At 44.6% G+C, this 20,461-nt stretch overlaps 1 protein-coding gene across 1 annotated transcript in view; it reads right to left on the bottom strand.

Moving 5' to 3' along the window:
- The window catches only part of LOC111973160 (phospholipase D1), a 35,821-nt gene that overhangs the window by 5,799 nt on the left and 9,561 nt on the right, over positions 1-20,461 (bottom strand). Inside the window, 24 exon segments of the mRNA XM_070446656.1 lie at positions 826-875; positions 1,253-1,366; positions 3,093-3,181; positions 3,268-3,378; positions 3,482-3,595; positions 3,759-3,877; positions 3,960-4,091; positions 6,373-6,592; positions 6,730-6,915; positions 7,258-7,368; positions 7,501-7,582; positions 7,958-8,041; positions 8,585-8,734; positions 8,902-9,054; positions 10,237-10,259; positions 10,360-10,399; positions 10,401-10,426; positions 10,522-10,584; positions 11,116-11,181; positions 11,268-11,303; positions 11,306-11,378; positions 12,469-12,611; positions 12,702-12,865; positions 13,182-13,356. Coding sequence (XP_070302757.1) covers positions 826-875; positions 1,253-1,366; positions 3,093-3,181; positions 3,268-3,378; positions 3,482-3,595; positions 3,759-3,877; positions 3,960-4,091; positions 6,373-6,592; positions 6,730-6,915; positions 7,258-7,368; positions 7,501-7,582; positions 7,958-8,041; positions 8,585-8,734; positions 8,902-9,054; positions 10,237-10,259; positions 10,360-10,399; positions 10,401-10,426; positions 10,522-10,584; positions 11,116-11,181; positions 11,268-11,303; positions 11,306-11,378; positions 12,469-12,611; positions 12,702-12,865; positions 13,182-13,320 — 2,488 coding nt within the window. The 5' untranslated portion in view covers positions 13,321-13,356.

The raw sequence follows: 20,461 nt of genomic DNA, 5'->3' as shown, positions 1-20,461 counted from the left end.
CTAGAGAGAAACTACTTGTGCGAAAAGTGCAAATCAATCCCAGAACAACAGCAAAGACCTTGTGAAGATGCTGGAGGAACGGGTACAAAAGTATCTATATCCACAGTTAAAACGAGTCCTATATCGACATAACTCTGAAGGCCACTCAGCAAGGATGAAAGCCCTAGCTGCCAAAACGCCATAAAAAAGCCAGATTACGGTTTGCAACTGCACATGGGACAAAAGATCGTACTTTTTGGAGAAATGTCCTCTGTCTGATGAAACAAAAATAAAACTGTTTGGCCATAATACCCATGTTATGTTTGGAGGAAAAAGGGGAGGCTTGCAAGCCGACGAACCCCATCCCAACCGTGAAGCACGGGGTGGCAGCATCATGTTGTGTGGTGCTTTCTGCTGCAGGAGGGACTGGTGCATTCACAAAATAGATGGCATCATAAGGAAGTAAAAGTATGTGGAATATATTAAAGCAACATCTCAAGACTCAGTCAGGAAGTTAAAGCTTGGTCGCAAATAGTTCTTCCAAATGGACAATGGACCCCAAGCATACTTCCAAAAGTTGTTGGCAAACATGGCTTAAATGACAACAAATCAAGGTATTGGAGTGGCCATCACAAAGCCCTGACCTCCATCCTATAGAACATTTGTGCAGAACCGAAAAAGCGTGTGTAGCAAGGAACAAACCTGACTCCGTTACACCACTCGTCAGAAGAATGGGCCAAATTTCACTCAACTTATTGTGGAAGCTTGTGGAAGGCTACCTGAAACTTGACCCAAGTTAAACAATTTAAAGGCAATGCCACGCACACACGCACACACATTACTTACTTTCTCTCTTCAGCTGAGATATGATGGAACAATCTCCTCTGTTCATGGTTCTACAGAGAGTGAGATAATGTTAACTCCAGTACCTGCCACTTCTAGATTGATGAGTCACAGGAACAGGGAGGGGTGTGTAGACAGCCTAGCCAGTGTGTGATGTAGTGTTTCCACAAGGATGCTAATTTGACCCATAAAGTCCATCTCCATGGGTGGAGTACACACACAGACACTTTACTGCTGTGGTTGTAAAGTGAAGGCAGGTCTTCTCAGTGTCTACTCTGTGTAAACAGAGGTAGATATAAACCCTTTAACTGGCCTCCCAAGMGCCATCCCAAGTCTCCTCTGGCCACAGCCTTCTGAATCCCCTTATATTACAGCAGAGATACATTACACAGACAGACATGTCTAATTTCATGGCGTGCCGCTCACACACCTGTAGTTGTAGTGCATGACAGCCTGAATGGCACTGCCTCCTCCGGTGTTGATGTCTCCTTCGAAGCCGGGCAACAAGGGGGTCACAACGTACACTCGGAACTTCTTACCCTCCCTAAAAGGACACACACACACACACACACAGTTTATTTCCCCCCGGAGAAAGATGTGACCTTAAACAGTGGGAACATCCTCAAGAAAGCTGCTGTTGCCAAACCTAACAGTTGCCATGTGGAGCTGGTTATTCTCAGTGAGTGTGTTTCTACTGTACGTGTCATTTCGTGTGTGTGTACATATGTGTGTGTACAGTACCAGTCAAAACAGCAGCTCATTCAAGGGTTTTTCTCTATTTRGACTATTTTATACATAYTAGTGAAGACATCAAAACTATGAAATAACACATGTAGTAACCAAAAAAACTTAAACAAATCAAAATATATTTTATATTTGAGATTCTTCAAAGTAGCCACCCTTTTCACTGATGACAGCTTTGCACACACTTGGCATTCTCTCAACCAGCTTCATGAGGTAGTCACCTGGAATGCATTTCAATTAACAGGTGTGCCTTCTTAAAAGTTKATTTGMGGAATTTCTTTCTTTCTTAATGCGTTTGAGCCAATCAGTTGTGCTGTGACATGGTAGGGGTGGTATACAGAATATAACCCTATTTGGTAAAAGACCAAGTCCATATTATGGCAAGAACAGCTCGAAACAAGCAAAGAGAAACGACAGTCCATCATTACCTTAAGACATGAAGGTCAGTCAATACACAAAATTTCAAGAAATTTGAAAGTTTCTTCAAGTGCAGTCGCAAAAACCATGAGCGCTATGAGTGAAACTGGCTCTCATGAGGACTGCCACAGGAAAGGAAGACCCAGAGTTACCTCTGCTGCAGAGATAAGTTCATTACAGTTACCAGCTTCAGAAATTGCAGCCCAAATAAATGCTCACAAGTTCAAGTAACAAACACATGTCAACAATCAACTGTTCAGCAGGAGACTGCGTGAATCAGCTTCATGGTCAATTTGCTGCACAGAAACCACTACTAAAGGACACCAATAATAAGAAGAGACTTGCTTGGGCCAAGAAACACAAGCAATGGACATTAGACCAGTGGAAATCTGTCCTTTGGTCTGATGAGTCCAAATTTGAGATTTTTGGTTCCAACCGCCATATCTTTGTGAGACGCAGAGTAGGTGAACGGATGATCTCGGCATGTGTGGTTCCCACCGTGAAGCAAGGAGGAGGTGGTGTGATGGTGCTTTGCTTAGAATGCAAGGCACACTTAACCAGCATGGCTACCACAACATTCTGCAGCGGTAGGCCATCCCATGTGGTTTGCGCTTAGTGGGACTATCATTTGTTTTTTTTAACAGGACAATGACCCAACACACATCCAGGCTATGTAAGGGCTATTTGACAAAGAAGGAGAGTGATGGAGTGCTGCATCAGATGACCTGGCCTCCACAATCAACCGACCTCAACACAATTGAGATGGTTTGGGATGTTGGACCACAGAGTGAAGGAAAAGCAGCCAACAAGTGCTCAGCATATGTGGGAACTCCTTAAAAAAAAGCATTCCAGGTGAAGCTGGTTGAGAGAATGCCAAGAGTGTGCAAAGCATTCATCAAGGCAAAGGGTGGGTACTTTGAAGAATCTCAAATATATTTTTATTTGTTTAATAGCTTTTTGGTTACTACATGATTCCATATGTGTTATGTCATAGTTTTGATGTCTTCACTATATTCTACAATGTTGAAAATATGAGTAGGTGTGTCCAAAGGTTTGACTGGTACTGTACATGTGTGCATGTTTGTGTGTGTGGAGAGGGGGGGGGTTACTTGTATGCTTGGATGATGCGTTCAGCGATGGCGTCTCCTATCTTGTTGAAGACATGTCTGTTATCAGTACAGCTGATGAAGAACTGGTTCTGAGAAACAGCAGGACATAGAAGCATGTTACACTACATAACGCCTATGTAGTGTTATGTAATGTACTGTATATGTACAACAGTACCTCTATGTAGATGTAGTGTTGGCTGTTCTTGATAGCGTGGACGTAGGCGTTGTGGATGGATTCTTCATGGTACTTTATACCAGCTGACCAGTCGGATGCTGAGCGCAGGATCTGACAGGGGACACAGACAGGAAGAGAGTGGAAATGTGCAGTTGGATATTCAAGCCATAAAACTTGTGTGTGTAGGATGGTGCGTGTGTTAGTGTGTGTTTACCTGTACTTTTGCAGGGATGCAGTTGGGGACTTGGTATCTGATCTCTCCTGCGGTAGTGTGAGACTTGGGCAGGAGGTACGGGTAGGAGAGAGAACGATACTTTGGCTTCATTATCTAGAGCCAGATAGAGAGACAGACAAAGAGGAAGTGAAAGAGGGGATGCCAGAAAGAGAGAGAAATGATCAATTACCAAAATGCTGTTCTTGTACAGAAATTGTGAAGGAGTCAGACATGTTACCTCTGAACCTTATTGACATCACTATGACCTGTGTCTGACCTTGCAGAAGTTCCAGCGCTGGATGAAGTGTCTGGCCACATCCCTGGCAGCCTTCCCATGAACCACGGAGGCGATGTCATGCCACGGCATCCTGGGGTGGGTGTGTCTGTCAATGAAGTCTGGTGAGACGGGATACAGTCATGTACAGGTAGGTGTGTGTTTATGACCAGGTTCAAGTGTGTGTTCAGGTGATGTGCTTACCGTCAAAGGGCTTGTCCAGTTGGATCCAGTCTTTGTATACGAAGTTGCAGTAGTCTTTCCCATGCCAGAACCTTGTATCTCCAACCAACTCTCCTACTCCTCCTATTCCTGTTTGCATGCTACGCACTGTCTCTAAAGGCCAGACACAGACACATAGAAGTTAAACATCAAGCGTATAGGTCCAGGAGGTTTTCCTGACTTTGATCTGACCAGGAAAACGTTTCCCTGCACCTCCCAAAACCAGCAGCAGGGGGCAGTGGAAATCAGAAGAGGAAAGGGAGATACCTAGTCAGTTGTACAACTGAATGACTTCAACAGGTAGCCTAGTGGTTAGAATGTTGGGCCAGTAACCGAAAGGTTGGTGGATCGAATCCCCGAGCTGACAWGGTATAAATCTGTCGTTCTGCCGCTGAGCAAGGCAGTTAACCCACTGTTCCCGGGGCGACAAAGACGTAAGGCGGCKCCCAACACCTCTCTGATTCAGAAGGATTGGGTTAAATGCGGAAGACACATTTCAGTTGAAATCAGAAGAGACTCCAAGAGAGAGAGGTTGGTTATTATAAGTAGTTAGTTTCAAGGTTTAAATTAGTTTTATAAGGATTTGTTTCCTCAATGCATTAAACAAACAGTGGACAGAAAGATAGTTGAGTCAAAATATTCCCCAAACGGACGGACGGACGGACGGACGGACGGACACACACACACACACACACACACACACAGAGAGAGAGAGAGAACACGCCCCACACCCAGACAGCCATGACACAGAGTTACAGTCCATCCTGTTTCAGACAGATAAGTCAGCTCATTTACCAGCAGCAGCGGTCGTGTGAGTCTAGCTACACAGTTGAGTACTATTGTGCCCAGATGAACATTCACAGTAGTAAAAACATAGTGATCTGAGGAAAACATCTGAACATTCCCAGGCATAACCACAACCAGAAGGTGTGTGTGTGCAAGCTGCAGTAAGCTGCCATTTTGAGGGATAATATGTCTGGGTGGGTCTTTGCCTCCTCCACATTCCTTGAAATTCTTCTGCCATAAAAACACACTGCAGAGGCCCTAGTCTGCATCATGGGGGATTCTTATTGACCTTGTACAAACAAAGTCTTGACATGAGCACACACTCTCATGCCACGCCAGGCCACGCCATGCCACACGGTGCAGAAAGACCTGGGGCCTCATTTATAAACATTGCCATACACACAAAATATGCCCCAAAACATGCGTGCACCAGTTTTCACGCAATATTTTGGTGCATGCTCAGTCTTTACAGATATTTCATATAAAATTTACACAACGGTTATAAATGAGGCCCCTGAGATATTTGCACTCTTTCAGAGAGACACACGTGATGAACACTGCAAAGCACACTGGMTGATGAGTTTAGCAGCGGGACAGTCGAAGCCCCGATCCCACAGCGCATRTTCCAATCAGAGACTCACTCACCAGCCTGTGCCAACCCAATGGGAGGGGCCAGTCTCAGCTCCACCCCTCTAGTAAGGATCAGATTGTGTTGGCTGTTGACGCTGTTCGTCCAACCTGGACACACAGACTYCCATTTAACCTCTGCAGACTATGGTCCTGTCCCTCTCTCTGCACCTGAAGTACATGGTCTCTAAATGCGTACTAGTGCGTGAATTTCTAATTCTGGGAGACTCCAGATCAAAATGGGGATAGCGAGCTAGTATTGTAGTACCAAAGATACTGGTAACTAACCAAAGATATCTCATTGGCGTTGTTTCCAATGGGAGCAAATTAAGCACAGTGGGAAGAACAAGCAAGGAGGTGGGCAGAGCCAAGCATGAGCTAGCGAGATCCTATTGGCGCGTTTTAGCATGTAGTTGCATATTTTCCTTCTCTGTGAATTCCGTGTGTGCAATAACTCAATTTGCCCTTTCACTTCTAAACAACGCATTTTTTTTAAAACTTTGGCAAATGGTCAAGTCTACAAATGTTAGTGCAATCTGTTCGTAACACATTCTAGTTTTGGGAACAGATAACTGCATCGAGATTAATCGATCTGAAAGTTAGCAGAATGTCCGCCAAGTTTCATCTAGCTCCATCTTCTCCCACAGCCCGCTGGACTTCCTCTCATCACCATATTTGGTGGTGAGTGAAAGTTCCAAACGGATGCTTCAGATCTGATTCTTCTATCTACATAATGCTAGCGTGAACTGAGTAGTTTGCTATGCTAACATTGGTATTGTTTACCAAGTGATAAGCAGAGCACCAGCATCAATGTAGCATTGTGTTGAGTAGTTAGTAGAGAAGAGTTAGTGATGTTAAACATTCAAAACAGTTAGGCACGACGGTTAGATACACAAAGCAGCAAATGACTCAGTAAAATACAACAATTTGGGCAACATTTAGCTTCTGCATGTGTTTATGACATGTGCATGTACGGACTCACTCTCTTCTGAGCTATCCACACTGCTAACAGAGTCGGCGTGGGCCAGTCCATGTTTCTGCAGGTGTCTCTTCATACTGAACCCTGTCCTCCTGATTCTCCCCAGCCCCTTCAACTTGGGCTGGTCCCCTGAGTCCACTACCAGGGAAGCAGCACCCTTCCCATTGCTAGGGGCAGAACTACTTGTCAATGCGGTGGCCATCTTGAAGGAGGAACCCTCAGCCTGTGGAGACAGGAGGCAGGAGACAGAAAGACAGAGCGAGAGGAAAGTTGGTGTGGATGTCTGATCCTCACATGCTCTATGTTGGCTAGTGATCATGTGACACTCAGACTGTGTGTGTGTGTGGTTGTGTGTCTGACCTGCTCCAGGGCTACAGAGCGTGTCACACTCCCCACGTCCGTCAGACGGTGCTCTCTGTCATCCCAGCGACCGTACGCCAGGTCGATCCCACCCACGAAGGCCACTGATTGGTCGATGATGATGATCTTCTCGTGATGCGCCCACAGGTATACAGAGGAGGAGACATGGTCCGGATGACGCATCACCTACAGAAGAAACACATACACACTTTTACTACATAAAAGGATACCTCTATACCAGTGGAGGCTACTGAGGGGAGGACGGCTCATAATAATGGCTGGAATGGAGTGAATGGAATGGCATCAAAAACACATGGAACCCATGTGTTTGATGTATTTGATACCATTCCATCTATTCCGCTCCAGACATTCCGCTACCACAAGCCCGTCCTCCCCAATTAAGGTGCCACCAACCTCCTATGCTCTATAAACACACTGTAAACACATTTCACACACACACATTTCACACACACACACACACACACATTTCACACACACACACACACACACACACACACACACACCTACCTTGACATTGGGGTGGAGGTGCATTAGTGTTCTCTTGCTGTATTCACTGTTGATGCCCAGAGCTAGCTCTACCTCCTTATACAGCATCACAAAGATACGCACTCCCTGTTGCTATAGGGACAGAAAGACAGAGACACTGTTACTAATCACCACATAATCAAATCATTTAATCAATGATAAGATCCACACTAAGGCAGTTTGAGGGGTGCGAATGGACCAATGAGACAGCATTTTGTTGCTCACCGCTTTGCGTCTCAGGATGCAGTCAAGGCGCCAGCGGTTTCCCTCGACAACCGGTCTCTTCATAAAGATCTCAGGGCTCAGCCTGAAAACACACACATACAATCAAATGTATTTTATAAAGCCKTTTTTACCTCAGCCGATGTCAAAGTGCTATAATGAAACCCAGCCTAAAACCCCAAACAGCAAGCATTGCAGATGTAGAAGCATGGTGGCTAGGAAAAACTCCCTAGAATGGCAGGAATCTAGGAAGGAACCTAGAGAGGAACCAGGCTCTGAGGGTAAACAAATGTGAGATGTCCACACACTGGCGGCTGACAGCTGTGTGGGGTGGGTGTAACAGTATTCCAGGTCTCTGATTGTAACCCATCTGTTTGACCACAGTCTGCCTTGGAGGTGTGACCGCTCTGTGCTCTCCATATGCAGACGCACACACACACTGTAAACAACCCACACGTACCACCAGTCAGTGATGAAGATCTCTTCTTCAGCCTCCTCCAGAGCGTCGGCCACGTCGGCCATGTAGGTCTTCCCATTCACATACCTATAAAACAGAGTTATATTATAGTCACACACTTAAAACACAGTGCGGTCTCTCTTTCATACACACACTCACTCTCTCTCTCGGGTACAGACACACAAACTTTCCCACGCACGCAAGCATACACCCACCAGAGACTTTCACTGTTGCACACACCCCCTCCATGTCTCACACAGACAGTATAGTGTTGCCACAGCAGGTGACAGGTGATGAGAAGCCCAGTGTCACTTTCCCTCTCTTTGTGTCAGGTTACTCCAGTGAGACAGATACCTTTAAGGGCTGTAACTGGGCCAAACTGTACCTGGGCCAAAGTGTACCTGGGATTACCTGGGATAACCCACCTGCCACACTAGCTGGCCTTTATGCTCTACTGGGACTTTGGTGTGTACAGTAAATGTGTCTTGAAAAAATACATTCCCAGAGTAATTTCTCATTTTAAATATATATTCTGCATTGTTCTCACTTAATGTTCAGACTGGGGTGTTGTTTAACTCTGACTGTATTAAACGTGTCGTGGTTTAATGATTGTGGTGTAGCCGTGGATACCATTTGGCTGGGATGTTGTGCTCCTGTCGGGCGAAGGAACCGAAGCGGTGGTCGGTCAGGAAGGCAGAGCCATGTTTCTGGACGAAGCCCTCGATGGCCTGACCCCACCACCTGGCATGTCTGTAGCTGCTGCATTTCAACACCAGGGCCCTGCAGAATATACACACACACAAAAACACTGATTGTGTAAACTCCTTTTTACTCAATGATTGTCTGAATAATTTCTGTAGATTTCCGTTTTTTTAATACTCTTTGGTAAGGTAGCAACCTATGTTTTTTTTATTTTTACAACCAGCATCTTACTCAAACCCACCCACCTGGAAAGGCTATCAATCCGTACTCCGTGTCTGGTCTCTGTGTCTTTGGAGTCCATTTTGATGCAGAACTCTTTATCCACCAGGAGAACAAAGGCAATGGCTCCCGAGTCTGGCTTCATGTAGAGGAGGAACGAATCCTTCACCACCAACCAGCTAGACAGACACTAGAGTTTATTACTAAAGCACAGCTCAGCAGTATCAGCTGGAGCAGTAAGAGGAGGATAGAATCATTCTCAGACTTTGATATTTCATCTATTATTCAGGGTACTGACCGTTTGGATCAGCGGTAGCACATCTTGATATTTAAACTATTACTCAGGATACTGGACCTGTTTGACAGCGTACACATCTTGGATAATTTATAACTATTACTTCAATACTGACGTTTACCAGGCGGTAGCACCATTAAATATTTCATCTATTTATTCAGAGGTACTGACCGTGTTGACCAGCGTAACACATCTTATATTTCATCTATTATTCCAGATACTGGACCATTTTGACCAGCGGTAGCACATCTTGGATATTTCATCTATTACTCCAGGATACTGACCGTTTGGATTAGCGGTAGCACATCTTGGAAATTTCATCTATTATTCAGGGTATGACCGTTTGGACGAGCGGTAGCAATCTTGGATATTTCATCTATTATTCAGGGGGTAACTGACCAGTTTAGGACCAGCCGGTAGCACATCTTGATATTTCATCCTATTATCAGGATACTGAATTTTGGACCGCGGTAGCACATCTTGATATTTCATCTATTATTCAGGGTACTGACCGTTTGGACCAGCCGTAGCACATCTTGATATTTCATCTATTATTCAGGGTACTACGCAGTTTGGACGCAGCGGTAGCACATCTTGATATTTCATCTATTATTCAGGATACTGAATCGTTTGGACCAGCTGGTAGCACATCTTGATATTTCATCTATTATTCAGGGTACTGACCGTTTGGACCAGCGGTAGCACATCTTGATATTCAATCTATTACTCCAGGATACTGACCGTTTGACCAGCGTAGCACATCTTGATATTCATCTATTATCAGGGTACGACCGTTGGACAGCTGTAGCAACATCTTGATATTCATCTATTATTCAGGTACTGACCGTTTTGGCCAGCGGTACACACTTGAATTTCATCTATACTCAGGAACTGACCGTGGACCAGCGTAGCATCATCTTGATATTTCATCTATTATTCAGGGTACTGACCGTTTGGACCAGCGGTAGCACATCTTGATATTTATCTATTACTCTACTCAGGATACTGACCGTTTGGACCAGCGGTAGCACATCTTGATAATTTCATTATTATTCAGGATACTGACCGTTTGGACCAGCGGTAGCACATCTTGATATTCTATTCTACTTACAGGTACTGAACTTGACCAGTCGGTAGCTATCTTGATATTTACTATTACTCAGGTACTGACCGTTGGAGCCACGGTAACCTCTTGCTTATGACCACACAGCATTAAGTCTGGATACGATACCACCTGACCGCTTGTACCATCCCTTCTCTGGGAAAGAAGAGAAAAAGTAGAAGACTCTCTTCCTGAGTGAAGTATATGTGGTGATGATAGTTAGTACATAGATAGTGTAGAGTTACTCACAAAGCCTTTAGGTCCACGAGATCATGGATGAAAGGATAGCTGGCTGACATCTATAAACTCCATCTGAGAGAAACAAGAACCAATTCAAAGTTGGACATATCTCGTAGCGTGGACATCTCCAGCTGTGTGTATGTGTCTCACCGTAGCATGGTAGTTCTGACATAGACAATCTTCAGCAGTGTGTGTAATGTGTCTCACCGTAGCATGGAGTTTCTGTACATAGACATCTCCAGCAGTGTGTGTATGTGTCTCACCGTAGCATGGTAGTTTCTGTACATAGACATCTCCAGCAGTGTGTGTATGTGTCTCACCGTAGCATGGTAGTTTCTGTACATAGACATCTTCAGCAGTGGTGTGTATGTGTCTCACCGTCCATGGTAGTTTCTGTACATAGACATCTTCAGCAGTGTGTGTATGTGTCTCACCGTAGCATGGTAGTTCTGTACATAGACATCTTCAGCAGTGTGTGTATGTGTCTCACCGTAGCATGGTAGTTTCTGTACATAGACATCTTCAGCAGTGTGTGTATGTTCTCACCGTAGCATGGTAGTTTCTGTACATAGACATCTTCAGCAGTGTGTGTATGTGTCTCACCGTAGCATGGTAGTTTCTGTACATAGACATCTTCAGCAGCTTGTTCAGGTAGTCCTCCAATGCTTTCTGTAACCAATAAAGACATACCGTTTTAGGAAGATAGAGCAGGTGATAACAGGTGATTGGACAAATGTGTTTGCCGAATGGCGTACCCTCCTGCTGGACACCTGTTCCTCACGGGCCAGCTCATCCCGCTCCCCCGTGGCAGAGTGGGCATGGCCCTGACCTCTGACCTCCGAACACTATGCCTTCTCACTGTGTGGCTGGAAGAGAGAGAAAGGATGGAGCGAGAAATAGGAGAGGAGAGAGGGAGTCAATAGGAAATTGTTAGTGCTTTTCATTTCAACATCTTTGATAGTACCTGTGTGTGTTGTATTTTTGGTTTTACTATCCTTGTGGGGACCAGAAGTCCTCACAAGGACAGTAAAAAGAAGGAACACTTGGACAAGTGGGAACATTTCGCTAGTCCCAGGGAAAAAGGCTATTTTAGGCTTAGGGGTTAGGTTTAGAGTTCCAATTAGAGTTAGGATTAGGGGTTAGTAAAAATTTGATTTTAAAAATGGGAATCAATTTTTTGGTCCCCACAAGGATAGTAGAATAGAAAGAAAGAAGAAAGAAAGAAAGAAAGAAAGAAAGAAAGAAGAAAGAAAGAAGAAAGAAAGAAAAAAGAAAGAAAGAAAGAAAGAAAGAAAGAAAAAGAAAGAAAGAAAGAAAGAAAAGAAAGAAAGAAGAAAGAAAGAAAGAAAGAAAGAAAGAAAGAAAAGAAAGAAAGAAGAAAGAAAGAAAGAAGAAAGAAAGTAAAGTAAGTAAGTAAGTAAGTAAGTAAAGTAAGTAAGTAAGTAAGTAAGTAAGTAAGTAAGTAAGTAAGTAAGTAAGAAGTAAGTAAGTAAGTAAGTAAGTAAGTAAGTAAGTAAGTAAGTAAGTAAGTAAGTAAGTAAGTAAGTTAGTAAGTAAGTAATAAGTAAGTAAGTAAGTAAGTAAGTAAGTAAGTAAGTAAGTAAGTAGATAAGTAAGTAAGTAAGTAAGTAAGTAAGTAAGTAAGTAAGATAAGTAAGTAAGTAAGTAAGTAAGTATAAAAGTAAGTAAGTAAGTAAGTAATAAGTAAGTAAGTAAGTAAGTAAGTAAGTAAGTAAGTAAGTAGTAAGTAAGTAAGTAAGTAGTAAGTAAGTAAGTAAGTAAGTAAGTAAGTAAGTAAGAGTAGTAGTAGTAGGTAGGTAGTGGTAGGTAGGTAGGTAGTAGTAGTAGGTGGGTAGGTAGGTAGGTAGGTAGGTAGTTAGGTAGGTAGGTAGGTAGGTAGTAGGTAGGTAGGTAGGTAGGTAGGTAGGTAGGTAGGTAGTGTGTTGTGTTGTGTACCTGCGGGAGGGTAGTGGTATTCTCATGAAAGTCTTGTATCGGAGCAGTTCTCTGTGGAGGTCCATGAAGTGTTCTTCCTTCCCTCTGACCACCCAGCTGAACTCTCCATGTCTCATTTCAATCTTAAATACCGCAGGCAGACTCTACAGACAGGAAAAATATAAAGGGTATGGCTGAGTGAGTGTCTGTGTGTGTGTGTTTGTGGTGCTTTGCTGAGGTATGTGCGTGTGTACCTTGTTGACACTGCGCTGTGAGGTGATATTGAAGCGGTCCTGTGCAGAGGTGAATCTCTCCACTTCTAGTATCTTAGCGGTGATGGGAGAGGAGAGAAACACCTTGGCCTCCGCCTCCTTAAACCCCACAGTATTGTAGACAGACGCAAAGCCCCGACGCTCCTCTGGGGGAACACACACACATCAGAAACTACACACACACACACATCAGAAACTACACACACACATCAGAAACTACACACACACACATCAGAAACTACACACACATCAGAAACTACACACACTTCTCTAAGACATAACATTCCTCACTGTCAGCCAACACCTTGAGCAAAACTTACCTGCCCACACTACACACACTTTGTTGCTCATGAATATGTTATAAATAGTTAGATAGGTAAAACTGTCTTCTTATAAACTAATCCATCAATCAATGAATAAAACATTTGCACACACACTCACATGTGCACACACACACCCTACCTGGGAGTTTAAAGTCTGTAGTGTCATATTCCCCGTCTCCTAGGTACAACTCACGAGTGTCCAAATTCTCCATGATTTCACTCATATCCGTAGCAACCAGGTGCAACGTGCTATTGGTAGGCTCAGATTGGCGCAGCATGGTTATTGGCTAGCACGGTCGGCGCCCAGGGCTCACCTGGTGAACAGGCAGAGGGGGAGGGGGGAGGGAGATAGGGAGAGACAGAGACCAGGTAGACAACATGACGTCAATGACAATGGAAGCAACGTCAATGGAATCTGACTGCAACCTTAGTGTTACTGTTACCCCCCATGGCAGTAGGTTGTGTGTGTGTGTAAATATGCAGATAAAGGCTGGTAAGAGTGTTTGAATGGGAACTGGTGAATAGCAGCACATCAGGAATGGCCTGTAGTAGCAGGCTAAAGACAACGAGAAGAGGAGGAAACACATTGGAATTCACACGCTGTTGCCATAGGCTGTCTTCTCTGTAAGCCACGGCTTATTGCTAAAATATAACAGGCTGCTTCCGCTCTCCTTAAAGTCCAACTGAACCAAAAAATAAACTTCTCCTTTTGAAAATTGCATATGTGGCATCGTAAAAAAATATTATAGTGTCAAAATTGACTAAAGTGTAAATAGGATAATTTTGACCATAAAGTCACAACAGAGATTTGCGAGATGATTAGGAAAATATGGTATGTCACGGAATGAAGGCAACAGAACAGTTTTCCCTGGATTGCGTTTATTTAAATCCTGTCCACATGCCCACAGCTGGCAGCACCCAAGTAATCATCAATTCAGAGCGCAGCTGTACACGACCCGATCGTACTGACCAGGGATATCCCCATGGGGCTAGTTAGGGCCCATCAGTAAATTACACAATGTACATGGGACAATATTTTACACGGGGGCCCCTCAGGGGTGCGTGCTTAGTCCCGTCCTATACTCCCTGTTCACCCACGACCGCGTGGCCGTGCACGACTCCAACACCATCATTAAGTTTGCTGACAACATGATGGTGGAAGGCCTGATCACCGACAACGATGAGACAGCCTATAGGGAGGAGGTCAGAGACCTGGAAGTGTGGTGCCAGGACAACAACCTCTCCCTCAACYTCAGCAAGACAAAGGAGCTGAACATGGACTACAGGAAAAGGAGGGCAGAACATGGCCCCATCCACATCGTCAGGGCCGTAGTGGAGCAGGTCGAGAGCTTCAAGTTCCTCAGTGTCCACATCACTAAGGAATGATCATAATCCACACACACCAAGACAGTCGTGAAGAAGACACGACAACGCCTCTTCCCACTCAGGAGGCTGAAKAGATTTGGAATGGGCCCTCAGATCCTCAAAAAGGTATACAGCTGCACCATTAAGAGCATCTTGACTGGCTACAACACCGCTTGGTATGGCAACGGCTTGGCATCAGACCGCAAGGAGCTCAATTACCTCGTACCCATGCACATCGACTCGGTACTGGTACTAAGTGTATATAGCCCAGTTTACATTACTTATTGTGTATTTATTACTCCTGTTATTTTTTTCTCTCTGCATTGTTGGGAAGGACCCGTAAGTAAGCATTTCACTGTTAGTCAATGTAACAGATTAGCTTCCGTCCCTCTCCTCGCCCCTACCTGGGCTCAAACCAGGGACCCTTTGCACACATCGACAACAGCCACCCTCGAAACATCGTTACCCATCGCTCCACAAAAGCCGCAGCCCTTGCAGAGCAAGGGGAACAACGACTTCAAGGTCTCAGAGCGAGTGACGTCACCGATTGAAACGCTATTAGCGCGCATCCCGCTAGCCATTTCACACTGGTTACATCTACACCTGTTGTTTATGAAGCATCTGACAAACACAATTTGATTTGAGATCCGCATAAGGTGAAACAGTCACCCCAGGTGCATTTGTTTTTATTTTGTTTAGGAAATGGAGCATCTTTGTTATAAAATCACTCTGCTGTTCAATTGCGCGTTCACTGATGTCTGATGGGAAAAAAACAATGTTCTTGGTTTGAAGTAAAGTCTTTGTTGTAATATTGCAAATGGACTTGGCAGTTTCACAGCTACGGATTCCAGCTTTATTTAAAGATAAAGTTAATTATATCTCTCTACATCCCTTTCTCCCTCTCTGGTCACAGAGCAGACACTAAACAGAGAGAAACAGGACAAAGGTGGAGGTATGACACAGCAGTGTGATGTTTAATCCAGCATTATTTGTGTGTGTTCTTTAAAAACCTAAACAGCAGATTCAAATAATCTAAAACTGGTCAGACATGCGCTCCTGAACACGTTTATGACTATCTGAGAGTAAGTGTGTGTTGACAGAAACATTGAGGCAGGTGAGCTGCTCAGACGTGGTGAAACAAGTGAGAGATTAGAGAGATGGCTCCAAACAGACTGACCCAGAAAAAGAGCATGGCAAGATCAGCAACCTGGTGTCCTACTAACAGAGCTGCAGTGTGTGTGTGTGTGTGTGTGTGTGTGTGTGTGTGTGTGTGTGTGTGTGTGTGTGTGTGTGTGTGTGTGTGTGTGTGGTGCATGCTTGCATGTACAAGCATGTGTGTGAGTGTGGGTGCGCCCTCCTGGCAAGGTCTTCCCTTTATCATGGCATTAATTTCCTAAAATGGTTCCTGGAAGAGAGTCTACACACACTTCCATTCACTCCCCTGCTTTCACTCATTCACCCTCTGCTTTCACTCATTCACTCCCTCTGCTTTCACTCATTCACTCCCTCTGCTTTCACTCATTCACTCCCTCTGCTTTCACTCATTCACTCCGTATGGAAATAACGCTCACTTCATGCAAATACTCATGCTTCCGTTACCTGCATGTACCGTACTGTATTACCCTACACACACACACTTTCATTTAGGTATTAAAAACATACACACACTGTGCTCTATAAATGTTGTTTTCTGTAAATAAGGACACAACAGCAGGAAAGCCACCTACAACTAATACCATACCTCCTAAACACACACACACCTCTGGACATATGTCTGTGTGTCTTTATGAACTTGCAGAATTGTTTTAGAAAGTAAAAGAGAAATTCCCCCAACTCTTCATTTTAAAAAAGAAAGTATTTCTTTCTCTATTGAGAGAGAGAAGTGTGAGGTGTGTGCAGCTGCGATATTCACAGTGACAAACATTTAACAATGGTTCCGGTTAGACCGGTGCTGCAGGGAGTAGCCACTGAGAAAGGAGGAAGATTAGGAGGAGAGAAAGGAGGGTGGCAAATGAAAGATACAAAATTCAAATAAAGTTCATATATCTGACAAAGAAACAAGGGCTAGTAGTCTACTGTGGGTCAATAGGAGTTGACTGATACAGTTTCTTATGAAATTGTGTTGCATGCTTGAGTCCAAGGGACAACACTAGATGTACAGCAGGCACTCACTCTAATTGGGGGAGGCCAAGGCCGATGACCTCCCACCAACCACCACTCTGGATCTCTCACCAGCCAGGTGGCAGCATGCAGAGTTCGCTCACAAACACGCTCAGACAAAGTAATGCAAGACACACACACACACACACACACACACACACACACACACACAGCAACTTCAATTATAAAAGAAAGCCAACAGTAACAAAACACACCTTTTCCTGAGCTATGAAAAGACAGACAGAGAGAGAGAAAGATGAATAGAAAGAGACAGAGTCAGACACACACAGTGACAGTGTTTCACTGACCTGTACCCACTCGGGGTGTGGGAACCCCATGATTTCCGAGCCTGTCCTATTCTCTCACGTCAGATAACACACACACACACTCTCTCTCTCTCTCTCTGTTGGAAGACGGCAGATCTAACTGTACTCTAGCTGCGAGTTGGAGTGAATGTGAGAGAAGGAATAGAGGGAGGGAGGATGAGGTGGGGCCTAGGGTAGAACTATTGGACAAAGACATGTCAATCACTGACAGACGTCCAATGGGGAGCTGGGGGTGAGATTCATTTCTGGGATCTCCTATCCCTGGGAACCGTCTACACACCACCCACGTGTAAGTGTGTGTATGTGCCTTTGTGGTATTGACAATGGAATCCATCCTAGCCTTAGCTCACAAGATCAGGTGACTCATTGATGAGTTTCCAAAGACGTCCGAATGAGTGATGGGGGGGGTCAATAGAGTTACTATAGCAATATTCTTTTTGGACGATATTATATCAATATTTGACTCCAAGTATCAATTTGTAAAGAAATAAAAATATATATATACACTACCGTTCAAAAGTTTGGGGTCACTTAGAAATGTCCTTGTTTTTGAAAGAAGAGCGCATTTTTTGTCCATTAAAATAACATGAAATTGATCAGAAATACAGTGGAGACATTGTTAATGTTGTAAATGACTATCGTAGCTGGAAACGGCTGACTTTTAATGGAATATCTACATAGGCGTACAGAGGCCCATTATCAGCAACCATCACCCCTGTCTTCCAATGGCACGTTGGGTTAGCTAATCCAAGTTTATCGTTTTAAAAGGCTAATTGATCATTAGAAAACCCTTTTGCAATTATGTTCGCACAGCTGAAAACTGTTGTCCTGATTAAAGAAGCAATAAAACTGGCCTTCTTTAGACTAGTTGAGTATCTGGAGCGTCAGCATTTGTGGGTTCGATTACAGGCTCAAAATGGCCAGAAACAAAGAACTTTCTTCTGAAACTCGTCAGTCTATTCTTGTTTTGAGAAATGAAGGCTATGCCATGCGAGAAATTGCCAAGAAACTGAAGATCTCATACAACGCTGTGTACTACTCCCTTCACAGAACAGCGCAAACTGGCTCTAACCAGAATAGAAAGAGGAGTGGGAGGCCCCGGTGCACAACTGAGAGGACAAGTACATTAGAGTGTCTAGTTTGAGAAACAGACGCCTCACAAGTCCTCAACTAGCAGCTTCATTAAATAGTACCCGCAAAACACCAGTCTCAACGCCAACAGTGAAGAGGCGACTCCGGGATGCTGGCTTTCTAGGCAGAGTTCCTCTGTCCAGTGTCTGTGTTCTTTTGCAGTTTTAAAGCTAATTTCCTGCAAATCTACATATTTTGCCCAGGGCCGTGTGTTATGATACCTGAGTGACTCAACAAAATCAATGTAGGCCCCCTGGGGGGTAGAGTAGATCTTGCAATGATAATTACAAGATTTAGATAGCTGGTTAGCCTAATTTACCCATCTAGCTAACATGGCTAGTAGTTGATCAACTGGACATTTCTGACAGGTTATAAATATCTCTCAAAGCAAGGTCTGTCAGTGAATGACAGTACCCTACCACATTTCAAAATGTAACCATGTGTATTCTACTATTACAACTCTCAACAGCAGTAAGCTCAAATCCCAAATCCCGACAGAATATTTGTTTTACATATAGGCAACATCCGCCAGTTGAGTATGGCTGGTCAATGCTGGTCATTGATCAGGTTAGTCACCTGATCTGGTTGGTCATTGACGCGGTGTGAAGCGGCCACGCTTCACACCGCGTGGCCGCTGCTACTCTAATTTGGTGGTCCCAGCGCGCACGACCCACGTGGAGTTCCAGGTCTCCGGCAGCCTCTGGAACTGCCGATCTGCGGCCAACAAGGCAGAGTTCATCTCAGCCTATGCTTCCCTCCAGTCCCTCGACTTCTTGGCACTGACGGAAACATGGATTACCACTGATAACACTGCTACTCCTACTGCTCTCTCCTCGTCTGCCCACGTGTTCTCGCACACCCCGAGAGCTTCTGGTCAGCGGGGTGGTGGCACTGGGATCCTCATCTCTCCCAAGTGGACATTCTCTGGGACACCCTTGACCCTAACTGCTACAGACCTATATCTATCCTACCCTGCCTTTCTAAGTCTTCGAAAGCCAAGTCACAAACGATTACGACCATTTCGAATCACACCACACCTTCTCCGCTATGCAATCTGGTTTCAGAGCTGGTCATGGGTGCACCTCAGCCACGCTCAAGGTCATAAACGATATCGTAACCGCCATCGATAGGAAACAATACTGTGCAGCCGTATTCATTGACCTGGCCAGGCTTTTGACTCTGTCAATCACCACATCCTCATTGGCAGACTCGACAGCCTTGGTTTCTCTAATGATTGCCTCGCCTGGTTCACCAACTACTTCTCTGATCGAGTTCAGTGTGTCAAATCGGAGGGTCTGTTGTCCGGGCCTCTGGCAGTCTCTATGGGGGTGCCACAGGGTTCAATTCTTGGACCGACTCTCTTCTCTGTTTACATCAATGATGTCGCTCTTGCTGCTGGTGATTCTCTGATCCACCTCTACGCAGACGACACTATTCTGTATACTTCTGGCCCTTCTTTTGACACTGTGTTAACACCCTCCAGGCGAGCTTCAATGCCATACAACTCTCCTTCCGTGGCCTCCAACTGCTCTTAAATACAAGTAAACACAAATGCATGCTCTTCAACCGATCGCTGCCTGCTCCTGCCCGCCTGTCCAACATCACTACTTTGGACGGCTTCTGACTTAGAATATGTGGACAACTACAAATACCTAGGTGTCTGGTTAGACTGTAAACTCTCCTTCCAGACCCACATCAAACATCTCAATCCAAAGTCAAATCTAGAATTGGCTTCCTATTCCGCAACAAAGCATCCTTTACTCATGCTGCCAAACATACCCTTGTAAAACTGACCATCCTACCAATCCTCGACTTCGGTGATGTCATTTACAAAATAGCCTCCAAAACCCTACTCAATAAATTGGATGCAGTCTATCACAGTGCCATCCGTTTTGTCACCAAAGCCCCATAACTACCCACCACTGCGACCTGTACACTCTCGTTGGCTGGCCCTCGCTTCATACTCGTCGCCAAACCCACTGGTTCCAGGTCATCTACAAGACCCTGCTAGGTAAAGTCCCCCCTTATCTCAGCTCGCTGGTCACCATAGCAGCACCTACCTGTACACGCGCTCCAGCAGGTATATCTCTCTAGTCACCCCCAAAACAATTCTTCCTTTGGACGCCTCTCCTTCAGTTCTCTGCTGCCAATGACTGGAACGAACTACAAAAATCTCTGAAACTGGAAACACCTATCTCCCTCACTAGCTTTAAGCACCAGCTGTCAGAGCAGCTCATAGATTACTGCACCTGTACATAACCCATCTACAATTTAGCCCAAACAACTACCTCTTTACCTACTGTATTTATTATTTATTTATTTTGCTCCTTTGCACCCCATTATTTCTGTCTCTCTTTGCACTTTCTTCCACTGCAAACCAACCATTCCAGTGTTTTTTAGTTTTTATTTTACTTGCTGTGTTGTACTCACTTCGCCT

This window comes from Salvelinus sp. IW2-2015, linkage group LG14 (assembly GCF_002910315.2).
Source record: "Salvelinus sp. IW2-2015 linkage group LG14, ASM291031v2, whole genome shotgun sequence".
In the NCBI taxonomy this organism is placed as follows: domain Eukaryota; kingdom Metazoa; phylum Chordata; class Actinopteri; order Salmoniformes; family Salmonidae; genus Salvelinus; species Salvelinus sp. IW2-2015.
The sequence above is the reverse complement of the archived record's forward strand: the minus strand, read 5'-3'. Positions and strand labels throughout refer to the sequence as shown.